General features: G+C 44.5%; 1 protein-coding gene across 5 annotated transcripts in view; it reads right to left on the bottom strand.

The window, feature by feature from the left end:
- Positions 1–14,036, bottom strand: part of NFX1 (nuclear transcription factor, X-box binding 1) — a 238,251-nt gene that overhangs the window by 98,197 nt on the left and 126,018 nt on the right. For all 5 annotated transcript variants that reach the window (XR_012157390.1, XM_073332429.1, XM_073332430.1 and 2 more), the window contains one exon: positions 13,364–13,472. Coding sequence is in view for 4 of the 5 variants with exons in the window: in XM_073332429.1 (XP_073188530.1) it covers positions 13,364–13,472 (109 nt within the window). In the remaining variant the exon portion in view is untranslated. The remainder of the gene's footprint in view (positions 1–13,363; positions 13,473–14,036) is intronic.

Here is a 14,036-nt window from a genome sequence, read left to right as displayed (position 1 = left end):
ACTCTCTTGCAGTAGGGAGAGTGATTCCCTGTTAGACTGCTCTGACCTGGAGTATCATGCTTATGGGTCCCATGGGCTAGGGCCAGTAAGAGGGATTGAAGGTGGGCTCAGGATGTCCCCATGCATGGATTGAATCATGCAAGCTGCTGTGTACACTGATTCCTTAGAGACAGCAGACCTGATATTTCTGGGAGTGTTCAGTAGATAAGGGGTGACTGGAGTGCATCTATTGTTAACCTGCAAAGCAAAGTAAGGGCTAACATTGCCCAGATGAGAGTGTTTGGGTGATATCAGGAGAGTGTTTGGGCTAGAGGGGTAGCACCCAGATAAGCATAAGGAAGGCATCCTCATGCTGGAAGGAGGGAATTAACAAGGTGACTTATGGTCCTGGGTACCCTAATAACCTTCATAATGATGTAATTGCCAGGATTTACACAGTTTACTGGTTAGCTAAGGATCAGACCCCAAGCACTTGTAAACTAGATTCTAAGAGATTCACAAGTGAGAAGGTTAGGGAACAGACAAATGAAAGGTTACAGTTAGTTATTTTCCATTAGTTTATTTCGGGTAAAGAAAATAGAACTAAAAGTAAAAAATGAGCCAGCAGGATAAATGGTCCAAAGATCAGACTGATGCAATAAAAGGTCCTGAGGGCAAAGGCTTAGAAAATCAGCCTAAGGCAGCCATCAGCAGAACAGCCATGAAGTTACAGTTGGCCAAGTTAGAGGTGGCAAAGGAACGAGAATTCCAGATGTAAGCAGCCAAAGAGAAACAGGTAGCACAAGAGGAAGCCCACCAGAGAACCCTGTAGGCAGAAAAGGAAAAGTGGGAGTCAGCGGAAGCAGCACACCAAAGAGCCCTGGAAGCTGAGATGCAGAAACAGGCAGCAGAAATAGCTGCACATTAGTGAGCCACAGAACTAGAGGACTGGAAGTGGGAGGAGAAATCATGAACACAGGTTGCTGGTGCTATGGATACAAAACCCTCAGGCAGCAAGCACTCCTCTCCAAGGATCACGACTGGGACAAATTCTACCCTAGTTACAAGGAAACTGATTGCACTGAGGAATATTTGACCATCTTTGAAAGGATTACTAGGCTACATAACATCCCTGAGGGCCAGAGAATAACTGTCCTGCTCTCTAATTGACAGCAAAAGCATTACAGGTGTTTAATTTGTACATGTAATTGAAGCTATGACAGGAAACAAAGGGTAGGAATAAATCATCAGTTTTCACAACAAAGAGCGGCAAACAGCAGGGTACCCCAGGGATCTGTACTAGGACCAGTGCTGTTCTATATATTCACATGTTCTGGAAAAAGGGGTAAACAGCGAGGTGCAAAGTTTGCAGATGACACAAGACTACTCAAGATAGTTAAGTCCAAAGCAGACTGCAAATAGTTACAAAGGGATCTCATAAAACTGGGTGACTGGGCAACAAAACGGCAGATGAATGCAAAGTAATGCACATTGGAACGCATAATCCCAACTATACATACAAAATGATGGGTTCTAAATTAGCTGTTACCACTCAAGAAAGAGGTCTTAGAGTCATTATGGATAGTTCTCTGAAAACATCTGCTCAATGTGCAATGGCAGTCAAAAAAGCTAACAATGTTAGGCATCATTAGGAAAGGGATAGGTAATAAGACAGTAAATATCATAATGCCACTATATAAATCCATGGTATGGTTATACTTTGAATATTGCATGCAGTTCTGGTCGCTCCATCTCAAAAAAGATATATTAGAAATGGAAAAAGTACAGTGAAGGGCAACAAAAACAACTGGGGGTATGGAGCAGCTTCCATATGAGGAGAGATTATGAAGATTAGTTAGATAACTAACTAATTATCTTTAGTTCCTTGTAACTAGGGTAGAATTTTTCAGTTTGGAAAAAAGGCAACTAAGGAGAGATGATAAATGTCTATAAAATCATGAACGGCGTGGAGAGAGTGAATAAGGGAATGTTATTTACTCCTTCACATAATACAAAAACCAGGGGTCATCTAATGAAATTAATATACGGCAGGTTTAAAACAAACAAAAGGAAGTACTTCTTCACACAACGTACAGTCAAACAGTGTAAGTCATTGCCAGGGGATGTTAAGGTCAAAGCTATAACTGGTTTCAAAAAAGAATTAGATAAGTTCATGGAGGATAAATCCATCAATGGCTATTAGTCAAAATGGTCAGTAATGCAACCCCATGCTCTGGGTGTCCCTAAACCTTTAACTACCAGATGCTGTGACTGGATGACAGGGGATGGATCACTTGATAATTGCTGTCATAAATATAAAGGGAAGGGTAAGCACCTTTCTGTATACAGTGCTATAAAATCCCTCCTGCCAGAGGCAAAACCCTTTCACCTGTAAAGGGTTAAGAAGCTAAGATAACCTCGCTGGCACCTGACCCAAAATGACCAATGAGGGGATAAGATACTTTCAAATCTGGAGGGGAGGGAACAAAGGGTTTGTCTGTCTGTGTGATGCTTTTGCCGGGAATGCAACTTACAACTCCTGTTAAGTTAGTAAGTAATCTAGCTAGAAATGTGTTAGATTTCCTTTTGTTTAACAGCTGGTAAAATAAGCTGTGCTGGATGGAATGTATATTCCTGTTTTTGTGTCTTTTTGTAATTTAAGGTTTTGCCTAGAGGGATTCTCTGTTTTGTATCTGATTACCCTGTAAGGTATTTACCATCCTGATTTTACAGAGGTGATTCTTTTACGTTTTCTTTAAATAAAATTCTTCTTTTAAGAACCTGATTGCTTTTTCATTGTTCTTAATATCCAAGGGTTTGGGTCTGTGTTCACCTGTACAAATTGGTGAGGATTCTTATCAAGCCTTCCCCAGGAAAGGGGGTGTAGGGCTTGGGGGGATATTTTGGGGGAAGACATCTCCAAGTGGGCTCTTTCCCTGTTCTTTGTTTAAAACACTTGGTGGTGGCAGCATACGGTTCAAGGACAAGGCAAAGTCTGTACCTTGGGGAAGTTTTTAACTTAAGCTGGTAAGAATAAGCTTAGGGGGTCTTTCATGCAGGTCCCCACATCTGTACCCTAGAGTTCAGAGTGGGGAAGGAACCTTGACAATTGCCCTGTTCTGTTCATTCCCTCTGAAGAATCTGGCATTGACCACTGTTGGAAGACAAGATACTGTGCTAGATCTTGGTCCACTGGTCTGACCCAATATGGCCATTCTTATTTTCTTATGTTCTTAAAGATGGTGGGTTGTGGAATGGACATATGCAACACAGCTCGAAGAACAACAGTAAAGAAAGGTAGGTAGCCATTGTTTTCTTTGAGTGATTGCACATGTCCATTCCACTGTGGGGGACTCACAAGCAGTTCAAGCTGGAGGTGAGTTCAGAGTCTACTTGAACAGGGATTGCAGGACCACGAATCCAAATCTGGCATTGTCTCTAGACTAATGAGTGATGGCATAGTGGGAGGTAAATGTGTGGATTGAAGACCAGGATGCCACCTTACAAACATCAAGGATAGGCACCCAAGCGAGAAAGGCTGTGGAAGCCGCCACTGATCTAGTTGAGCTAGTCACCACTTCAGATAGAGGTTCTGGATCCACAGAACGGTAGCACAGACATATACATATAGACATACACATCCAGAAATCCAGGAGGAGACTATCTGAGTGGACACTGGGTGGCCCATTACTCTTTCTGAAATTACAACAAATAGCTGTGAGGATGATCTGAATGGGCTAGTCCGATCCAGACAAAAAGCCTGGATCCGACTAACACTTCTAACATCTAGAGAATGGAATTTCTCTTCCCACCTACTTGAATGAGGCTTTGGAAAGAAGGGTAGTAAGTAAATTTCTTGACTAATGTGAAAATATCAGAAACCACTTTAGTCAGGAACTTTGGATAAGATCGAAGGAAAACCTTATCTTTGAAAAATACTGTGTAGGGAGGTTCTGACACCAGGGATCATAGCTCTCCTACTCTCCTGGCCAAGGTAATCATGACCAAGAAAGCCACTTTCATAGATAGGTGTAACAGGAATATGTTGCTAGTGGCTCAAAGGGTGGAGCCATTAAACTTTAAACTGCAGAACTAAACTGCAGAATTGGGCTATGGGTCTGTGGGTATAGCGCATCCAATACCTTTAGAAATCTAACGGACATAGGGTTTGAAGAGAAAAGGGTTGAAGGTGGAAAACTGAGACAGCCACCAGGTGGACTCTGATGGAATTAAAGGCAAGTCCTTGCTTCAGGAACAGGAGATACTCCAGGATATGGGGAATTGAAGCTTGGGCTGGGGGGATACCTCTTTGCATAGGCCAAACAGAGAATTTCTTCCATTTTGGAGGGTAAGTAGACCTGGTTGAAGCATTAACATTCAGGAGAATTTCTTCTACTTTAATAGAGCAACACCATTCAGAGGAAGTCAGCCATGAAGCATCCACGCTGACAGGCCTATAGATTGTGATTGAGGATGCAGCTGTTGTCCTGGGAGATGACATATGCATCTCTCAGGAGCGACAGAGGGGGTCTGACCAATTGGGCTAGTAGAGATGAAAACCAATATCGTCAAGGCTACACTGGGGCTATTGGTATAATGTGAGCACAATCTTGCTTGTCCTTGGACAAGACCTTGTAGCAGAACTGGAGGGGAGGGATACAGCAGGGCTTTGGACCAGTTTAGGAGGAAATTATCCCACCCAGGAACAAAAGAGATATTTTTTGTTTTCATTTGTTGTGAACAGGTCCACTAGGGGAGTACCCCACTATTGGAAAATGGCCTCGGACACATCTGGATGAAGGGACCATTCATGGTGGCCTGCAAACAATCTGCTTCCACGGTCTGTCAGAATGTTTTGAACCCCTGGATGATAAGCCACTTTGAGGCTGATGCAAAAGCTCCAAAGCAAGACTGCCTCCTGGCATAACTTTGTCGACTGGAATCCTTGTCTATTTACATGAAACATGGCTGTTGTGCTGTCATTAAGTATTAAAGCTCTGCCCCACGATATGTGGGGGGAAGGCCATGAAAGCCAAACAGTTGGCCTGAGTTCTCTGATATTTATATGGAGACTTAGGTCCTGGGAAGACAAAAGCTCCAGAGTTTGACAGGGACCTAAGCGAACTCCCCAACCTAGATCCAATGAGTGTCTGCTGAGGAGGAGCAAAGGGGACTCCTGTGCCAGCGACTGATGGGTCTATCCATCAGTCATTGGAGGACAAGACTCAAGCAGGTATCTCAACTACTGTATCCATATGATGGTGGGCTGAAGAGTATACTGAGGTGAGCCAGCCTGTAGTTCTCTGAAGTGCAGTCCTGCATGCCAAACTATGTGCCCTAGAAGTTTGAGGCATTTTCGAACTGTAGTGAGAGGATGAGCATTTAGATCTAGTACAATGAGCTGCATTTTGGTGTCACAGAGACATCGGGGTGATGCTCTGGAACTACTCCATACAAAGCCAGTCAGAAATCTGGGGAAACATGCCTCCTCTCTTGGAGCATACTGTCTCCAGGGCAAGAAGCTTACACAGCTTTGACCTTCTTGGGTCTGACCTCGGAGCATTCAGTATCCCCTTCCACACCGTGCGCTTCCCGCAGCAAGTGTGCCTGGGTGGGGCTCCTGGGGAAGCCAGGGGGCCCTGCACCCCAACTCCACAGTCAGACATGACTCTCTGCCAGCCAGTAAAACAGAAGGTTTATTAGTTGACAGGAACACAGCGTAGAACAAAACTTGTTAGCACAGAAATCCGCGACTTTCAGACAAGTCCATATTGGCGGGAGGGGAGCCCAGAGCCAGGGCTCCAGTCCTCTCACTGCGCCCCAAGCCAGCCGAGGCTGACTCACTTCCAGCTGCCTGGCCCCTGCCCTGCCCATTGCTCCTCCTCCAGCCTTTGTCTCGCTTCCCGGGCCAAGACTCACCTGGTCGCATCCCCCTCCCTGGTCTCAGGTTACGAAGGGGTGGCCATAGCATCTGTGCAGGCAGCTGGAGCAGCCACTGCAAAAATCACACATCCCACCACCTAGACATTGATGCAATACACAGGGAAACTGAGGCACACATAGCATTGATGCAAAACAGTAAGACTCACATAGGCTCACATACAACATAAGGGAAAATCCCCACTTCTTCACACTTGGACCCTCTTTTGTGGCAGGAATGCACTGGCCAGTGTGGTGTCCAGGAGTACAGAGGATAGATTCTTGTTCAGAGAGTAGAGTCAGGATAGATTTTTCTGCGCTGATTAGGAGTCCTAGTGTGTGGAAGGCTGACTGGATAGTGGCCTTGCTGGAGAGTATCTGGGACCTGTACTGGTCTCTCAATAGCCAATCATCCAGGTAAGACAACACATGGATTCCTTACTTGCACAAGAATGCAACCACTACTGCCATGCATTTTGTAAACACGGGAGGGGCTGTTGACAGGCCAAATGGGAGAACTGTGAGCTGGTGGTAGGATTCATTAACCATGAATCTGAGGAAATTTCTGTGCTGTGATAAATTGCCCCATGAAAGAAAGTGTCCCTTAAGTCAAGAGCAGCGAACCAGTCCCCAGTCTCTAAGGAAGGGATATCAGAAGTAAAAGAGTAACCATCAAGAATTTTGTTTTCTTCAGAAACTTGTTTAGTTGCTTTAGATCAGTGGTTCTCCAACTTATTTGATCGGGCCCCCCTTCTCTGTGTCTGTAGTCGTTAACTCTCTTCCTTCCCCCAAGTACATATACCGAGCCACTCAGTTTTGAAGGCAGCACTGACCAGCAGCAGTACAGAAGTAAAGGTGGCAATGTGAAAAATGATATTCATCAATATCACTTTTCACAGCAGACTTAGAAGTAAGGATGCAGCAACACAGAAGTAAAGGAGAGAATGTGAAAAGTGATATTTGTCATCATTTTTCATAGCAGACTTAGTGCCGCATTGCCACCCTCATTTCTGCACTGCTGCTGCCACCGTGGGGAGTCCACCCCATAGTCTGAGAACAGCTATTTTAGATCTAAAGTAAGCCGGAGCCCCTCCTTTGCCTTCAGGATTTGGAAGTATCAGGAATACAATCCTCTTCCTCTATGGCCCCCACAAAGAGGAGAGACTGAATATCATGCTCTTGTGAGTGTGATTCTGAAGAGGAACAGGAAAGGGGTGTGTGAAGTGGGGACAGAAGTAAAGGGTGTATCCCTGTATCTCTGTGCTTAGAACCCACTGGTGACAGGGGACCAAGCACTTAGTAAGTGGGATAGGTGATTGGCAAAAACAGGGAAAGGGAATGATGGTACTCTGGTAAGTGATAGGCTGCTTTCAACCAACAGGTCAAAATGATTGCTTTGATGATCTGTTTTGTCTCGAACTGGCAGTTGCAGAGGAGGAAGAAGGCAGAGGCCATCTCTTATAACCTCTAGCCTTCTTCTCGACAGATCCTGACTATGAGGAATGAATGGTGGAACCACTCTGATTGCTGCAGGAAGAACGGCTTGCTCTTCTCCGCCAGCATACAGGTTCCCAAGTGTTGCTCTTAAGTCCTTAAGGCTATGAAGCCTCTCATCTGTCTTCTCAGAAAAGAGCGAGGAGCATTCAAATGGGAGGTCCTGTATGGTTTGCTGCATCTCTTGGGGTAGACCTGCCAATTACAGCCAAGATGAACACTGCATGGAAATGGTGGAAGCCATAACAAAAGCCGCTGAGTCAGCCGCTTCCAGCGTGATCTGGCCACTAATTTGCCCTCATCTACCAGAGTGGTGAACTCCTGCTTAGCCTCATCTGGAAACCTGTCAAACTTTAGGAAACTTTCTCACAAGTTAAAATCAGATTGACTCAGCAGAACCTGCTGGTTCATGATTCTCAGTTGTAACTCTCTTGTGAAATAAATCTTCCCACCAAGAGGTCCAGCTTTCTTGCTTCTTTCCCTGTTTGCAGCAGACACTATCATCGAACCAGGTGGTTGTAAAAATATTCATATCCATAAGAAGGGACATATCTCCTTTCCCCCCTTTTAACAGTGAGAGGAAAGGAGGATGGGATATGCCATAAGATGTTGATGGGCTCTAGGATAGCCTCATTTATAGGGAGAATTACCCTAGAGGGCCCCACAAAGGTCAAAATATCCACCAATCTGTGTAACTTTTCTTGCACCTTCCCTGGTTGGATAAGCAGAGCCGCAACCACCCTTTTTATTAAGTCCTCGTGGGCCCTGAAATCATCTGAAGGGGGTGAGGTAGACTCCGAGAGTACTGCCTCATCTGGTGATGAACAGAAAAAGACCAATGGGTGTTAAGGCAGATCCTCATCTAACAAGAATTGGAGAGGGAAGTCCTAAGTAAGCAATTGCCCTTGCATATCCCAGCAAAGGGGGAATGGAGACCATGTTGTACATGCTTCTAGTGCCTACTCAATGTGGGAGGGCAGGAAGGAAATAGGGATGCTGTAGAGCATATGGGGATGCCTCATGGACTCCAGAAGAGCCAATTAGCATGGTGGTGGGACCCTGCTATGCACTGGCCGTTGGTCCTTGGGCTGAGATCTGGAGCAAAGTGGGTAGACACTCCACTGGGGCTGCTCTAGTCTGGAGGCATGTTGCTGAGTGTCACAGTCCTGCATAGCACTTGCATGACAATGTCCCCTATGTGCATTTTCCAACTCCAAAATGATTTCCCACTGGCCAGTAGCAATCTAATGTTGCTGTGTGTCAGAGGGTGGACACTGAAAAGTGTCACGTGGGTTTGTGGGATTTTAATAAAAAGACATGAAAATTATAGGCCATGGATGTCATTATGGGATGGAGAAAATTACATTTTGGGGACTTGACCCTTAAGTCCCAGACATCCTGGCATGACTCATTTCTACCCCACAACACATGGTTCACATTTTGCAAAAGGCATTATGCCAGAAAGCAATGCATAGTGCACTGGCATACCTACCTGTGGTGCACTGCACTTTGCATCTACACATCTATGTGTAGCACTCCTGGTAAGTACATCCAGTGCCAGCGCAAGCAACTAAGTATGCATGTGCCTGAGGGATATGCAAACTTCTCTTGCTGTACGCCGACATAACTTGGGTCAACCGAAGTTTTTAGTGTAGACATAGCCTTAGTAACAGAGGTCTGTCCTGTGGTCTATAGGTTCTGATTCTGCCGATAACCCATGTTGTATGGCTCTACATTAAACAAACTCTTTTTTAAGAAATCAAGCAAGTTACACACAAAAAGCCCTACGCTAAAAGAACATTATAAAGGTTGCAAAGTCAAGCACTCAGAAGTTAGGATATGCCAGAATTAATGCTGCCTGAACATTAATTTATCCCACTGCTGTGCATGTATTATGATACAGTCTTTAATTACATGATCAGGTGCTATTTTTCCCCCCACAGGATCCCTGTCATAGTGCACAGGATTTACAGTGCTCAGGGAATGAATCAGGGGTTATTCAGTGAATAAGGCTGTTCACCTGCATCATTTGTTGCAGAAGTTGAAAGGTATGTATGAACAAGGGAAGGAAATGCTGGAAGAGAAATAATGGTCTTGTGTTTTAGACAAATGAGAATGCTGCCCTGCAGATTTGGATTCTATCCCTGCCTCTTTGTCTTTTCCCCTCAACCCCCACCTGCCTTCACCAGGGTATTTTTAGTAAAAGTCAGGCACAGGTTGCGGTCTTCCATGAATTTTTGTTTATTGCCTGTGACCTGTCCCTGACTTACTAAACATACCCTTGACAGAATCGTAACCTTAACATAAGGAAAGAAAGGGAAGGATTGTGCTAAAAAAATATTTGAGATGAAACTATTAGGAAAGGGAAGATATATTCACAGTTTACAAAGAAGTGATGCCCTTATCTCAAATTTGTCCTTTGGTTTTAGATCAAAGAAAAAACTTAAATGAATTGAGAAATAAAATAGCTGCCAGTAGGTAGGTAAAGCACCATCAATGAAGACACAGGATTAAAAAGAGATTACCTGTTCACCTGAGTATAATGTAAGAGGATACATGGCCAAATTGAAGGAGGTGAACTGCATGATCCTTCCCCTCCTGCCCCAACCTCTATAATTTCGATTTGTAAGTAAATAATGGTAAAGTTAAAGATCTTTTGGTCCAGAACAATTTCACACAATGCAGCCAAGAGAAGATGAGCACCATCACTATGAGGAGGCATTGGAGATGGAACGGCCATGTGCTTTGGATGGAAACTGATTCCATCACCAGCAATACACCTGAAGGCAAGAGAAAATGTGGTCCCCCGTAAACAACATAGAATCATAGAATATCAGGGTTGGAAGGGACCTTAGGAGGTCATCTAGTCCAACCCCCTGCTCAAAGCAGGACCAATCCCCAATTAAATCATCCCAGCCAGGGCTTTGTCAAGCTTGACCTTAAAAACTTCTAAGGAAGGAGATTCCACCACCTCCCTAGGTGACGCATTCCAGTGTTTCACCACCCTCCTAGTGAAAAAGTTTTTCCCAATATCCAACCTAAACTCCCCCACTGCAACTTGAGACCATTACTCCTTGTTCTGTCATCTGCTACCACTGAGAACAGTCTAGAGCCATCCTCTTTGGAACCCCCTTTCAGGTAGTTGAAAGCAGCTATCAAATCCCCCCTCATTCTTCTCTTCCGTAGACTAAACATCCCCAGTTCCCTCAGCCTCTCCTCATAACTCATGTGTTCCAGTCCCCTAATCATTTTTGTTGCCCTCCGCTGGACTCTTTCTAATTTTTCCACATCCTTCTTGTAGTGTGGGGCCCAAAACTGGACACAATACTCCAGATGAGGCCTCACCGGTGTCCAATAGAGGGGAACGATCACGTCCCTCGATCTGCTGGCAATGCCCCTACTTATACATCCCAAAATGCCATTGGCTTTCTTGGCAACAAGGGCACACTGTTGACTCATATCCAGCTTCTTGTCCACTGTAATCCCTAGGTCCTTTTCTGCAGAACTGCTGCCTAGCCATTCGGTCCCTAGTCTGTAGTGGTGCATGGGATTCTTCCGTCCTAAGTGCTGGACTCTACACTCGTCCTTGTTGAACCTCATCAGATTTCTTTTGGCCCAATCCTCTAATTTGTCTAGGTCCCTCTGTATCCTATCCCTACTCTCCAGCGTATCTACCTCTCCTCCCAGTTTAGTGTCATCTGCAAACTTGCTGAGGGTGCAATCCACACCATCCTCCAGATCATTTATGAAGATATTGAACAAAACCGGCTCCAGGACCAACCCTTGGGGCACTCCACTTGATACTGGCTGCCAACTAGACATGGAGCCATTGATCGCTACCCGTTGAGCCCGACAATCTAGCCAGCTTTCTATCCACCTTATAGTCCATTCATCCAGCCCATACTTCTTTAACTTGCTGGCAAGAATACTGTGCAAGACAGTGTCAAAAGCTTTGCTAAAGTCAAGGAACAACACGTCCACTGCTTTCCCTTCATCCACAGAGCCAGTTATCTCATCATAGACGGCAACTAGATTAGCCAGGCACGACTTGCCCTTGGTGAATCCATGCTGACTGTTCCTGATCACTTTCCTCTCCTCTAAGTACTTCAGAATTGATTCCTTGAGGACCTGCTCCATAATTTTTCCAGGGAATGAGGTGAGGCTGATTGGCCTGTAGTTCCCAGGATCCTCCTCCTTCCCTTTTTTAAAGATGGGCACTACATTAGCCTTTTTCCAGTCGTGCAGGACTTCCCCGGATCGCCATGAGTTTTCAAAGATAATGGCCAATGGCTCTGCAATCACATCCGCCAACTCCTTTAGCACTCTCGGATGCAACGCATCCGGCCCCATGGACTTGTGCACGTCCAGCTTTTCTAAATAGTCCCGAACCATTTCTTTCTCCACAGAGGGCTGGTCACCTCCTCCCCATGCTGTGCTGCCCAGTGCAGCAGTCTGGGAGCTGACCTTGTTCGTGAAGACAGAGGCAAAAAAAGCATTGAGTACATTAGCTTTTTCCACATCCTCTGTCATTAGGTTGCCTCCCTCGTTCAGTAAGGGGCCTACACTTTCCTTGACGAAGAACTGTGGAAGCTGAGCTGAAAAACCTGGGGGACAGCTGGGGAAATACTTGCCAGAAAAAGACAGGAGTGGAGGCGTAATGGGTACTACCTAACTAACTAAAGAGTCATTTCTGTAGCAAAACGCATTTAAATACAGAAAGATGGAGACTGGGTTTATGGGGACAAGGAAGAAGATGAAAACCTTGGATATGGCTACACTATGGAGATTACACCAGCATAGCCATGTTGGCATAGCTATTCATGCATTATCCTGTAACAGACACAGCCTACAATGACAGAAAAGGTTCTTCTGTCTATGTGGAACACCACCTCCTTGGATGTCAGTAGTTACATTGATGGAAGAAGCTGGATCTACACTGGGAGTTAGGTTGGCATAGCTATGTCGATCATGGGTGTGGGGTTTTTTCACACTCCCAACTGACACTTATTTATGTTGATCTAACTTTTAAATGTACATCAAACTCCATCACATACAAGACACCTGTCTGAATCTGTAGGATTTTAGTAATCACCAAAAATTGTTACTATTTGATGGCTGTGTATTGGTCTCAGTGCAGTACCCAGTGGACAGGTGTTGATTCCACAGAAGTTTCCATAATTCAACATCTGAGCAGAGAGTTCAAGAATTCAAGAGGCATGGAGATGACGTAACTTCCATTCCTACTGGTGCTCCCACTCAGCTAGGGTTAAGGTACATGATTGGGCCAGTATGGTGTGTGTGTGGGGGGAGATAGCTCAGTGGTTTGAGCATTGGTCTGCTAAACCCAGGGTTGTGAGTTCAATCCTTGAGGGGGCCATTTAGGGATCTGGGGCAAAAATTGGGGATTGATCCTACTTTGAGCAGGGGGTTGGACTAGATGACCTCCTGAGGTCCCTTCCAACCCTGAGATTCTATGATTTATACAGTCTGGTTCTGTAGCTAAACAAAGACTTCAGTCTGCAACACTTTCAATTTGACACGTTTTAAAATAAATCTAGTGCTTGTGAAAAGAAACTGGTGAAACACAACTGGGACCTTAATTCTTATGAAGAACTGCTTGTGTTTTATGAAGTAAATCTTGTTCCTAAATGACTGCAGGATCAGGGCCTTGAACTGTAAGTAAAGTTTACTGAAATTAATTTTTTTTAAATATAAATTCTGTAGTGAAATTATTAAATCTAATTAATAAAATAAATCCATACAATTCAATTACACAACTTCGTTACCCATGGCAAAATATGACAATCATGATCATCTCCATAACTGAGTATTTGAATTTTTATTATAGAAAAATAATGCACTTTCAATAATACATCTAGTAAGCGAATAAACCTCTTAAAGGATCAGAGTTTAAAATGTCTACAGCGCACTAATCTTCTAAACATGAACATATGTAGTGCAGTATACTCACTTGTCTGCCAGCATGTTTGACAGTTGCCACGGTGACAAGGTTCTTCACATCTATGAAGGCTACAATTGAGTTTGCGTCCACAAACCAAGGGACACTTATGTTCTTTGTCCTGGGAAAAATATTTATGAAAAATTACTACATTATCAATGCTTTCCCCCCCATAAAATGCCCCCCAAAATGGCAAAATATGATTAAAATCCACTACTGGCCAGGGCCATATTACTGTACCCAAGGATAGAAGAAATTAACAGTCATTAAGATTCTTTTCATACCACATGCTGAGCATCTATGACTAAGTGGGAATTTTCTCCAATATTTTTATGAAGACTATGTATACCTCAGTTTCCCCACATACTGCAGTGTTACCTAGTTTTTTTTTGGGGGGGGGGGGAAAGGGGGGAGAAGAAGAGTCTGTATGCTCTCAGGGCAGACTTAAGAGACAGGTGTTAGTGGAACCTTTTAACCTGCTTGTCAGCAGCCTAGCTGTCTGGGACTAAGTGGGCCTTAATCCCTGTGACAGTGGAGAAACCATAAAGACAACAGCAAATCACCGGGATATTGAAACCTGGCAACCAACGACCACAGATTGTCCCACCTGTCTGCAGGAAGCCAAGCAGCATTTCCTCAGTTCGGGAACAAAGGACCGGGGCGATGTGAGATGGGAGCTAAGTGC

Source organism: Lepidochelys kempii, chromosome 2 (genome assembly GCF_965140265.1).
Source record: "Lepidochelys kempii isolate rLepKem1 chromosome 2, rLepKem1.hap2, whole genome shotgun sequence".
Lineage (NCBI taxonomy): Eukaryota > Metazoa > Chordata > Testudines > Cheloniidae > Lepidochelys > Lepidochelys kempii.
Note: the sequence above shows the minus strand (reverse complement) of the source record. Positions and strands in the feature narration are given on the sequence as shown.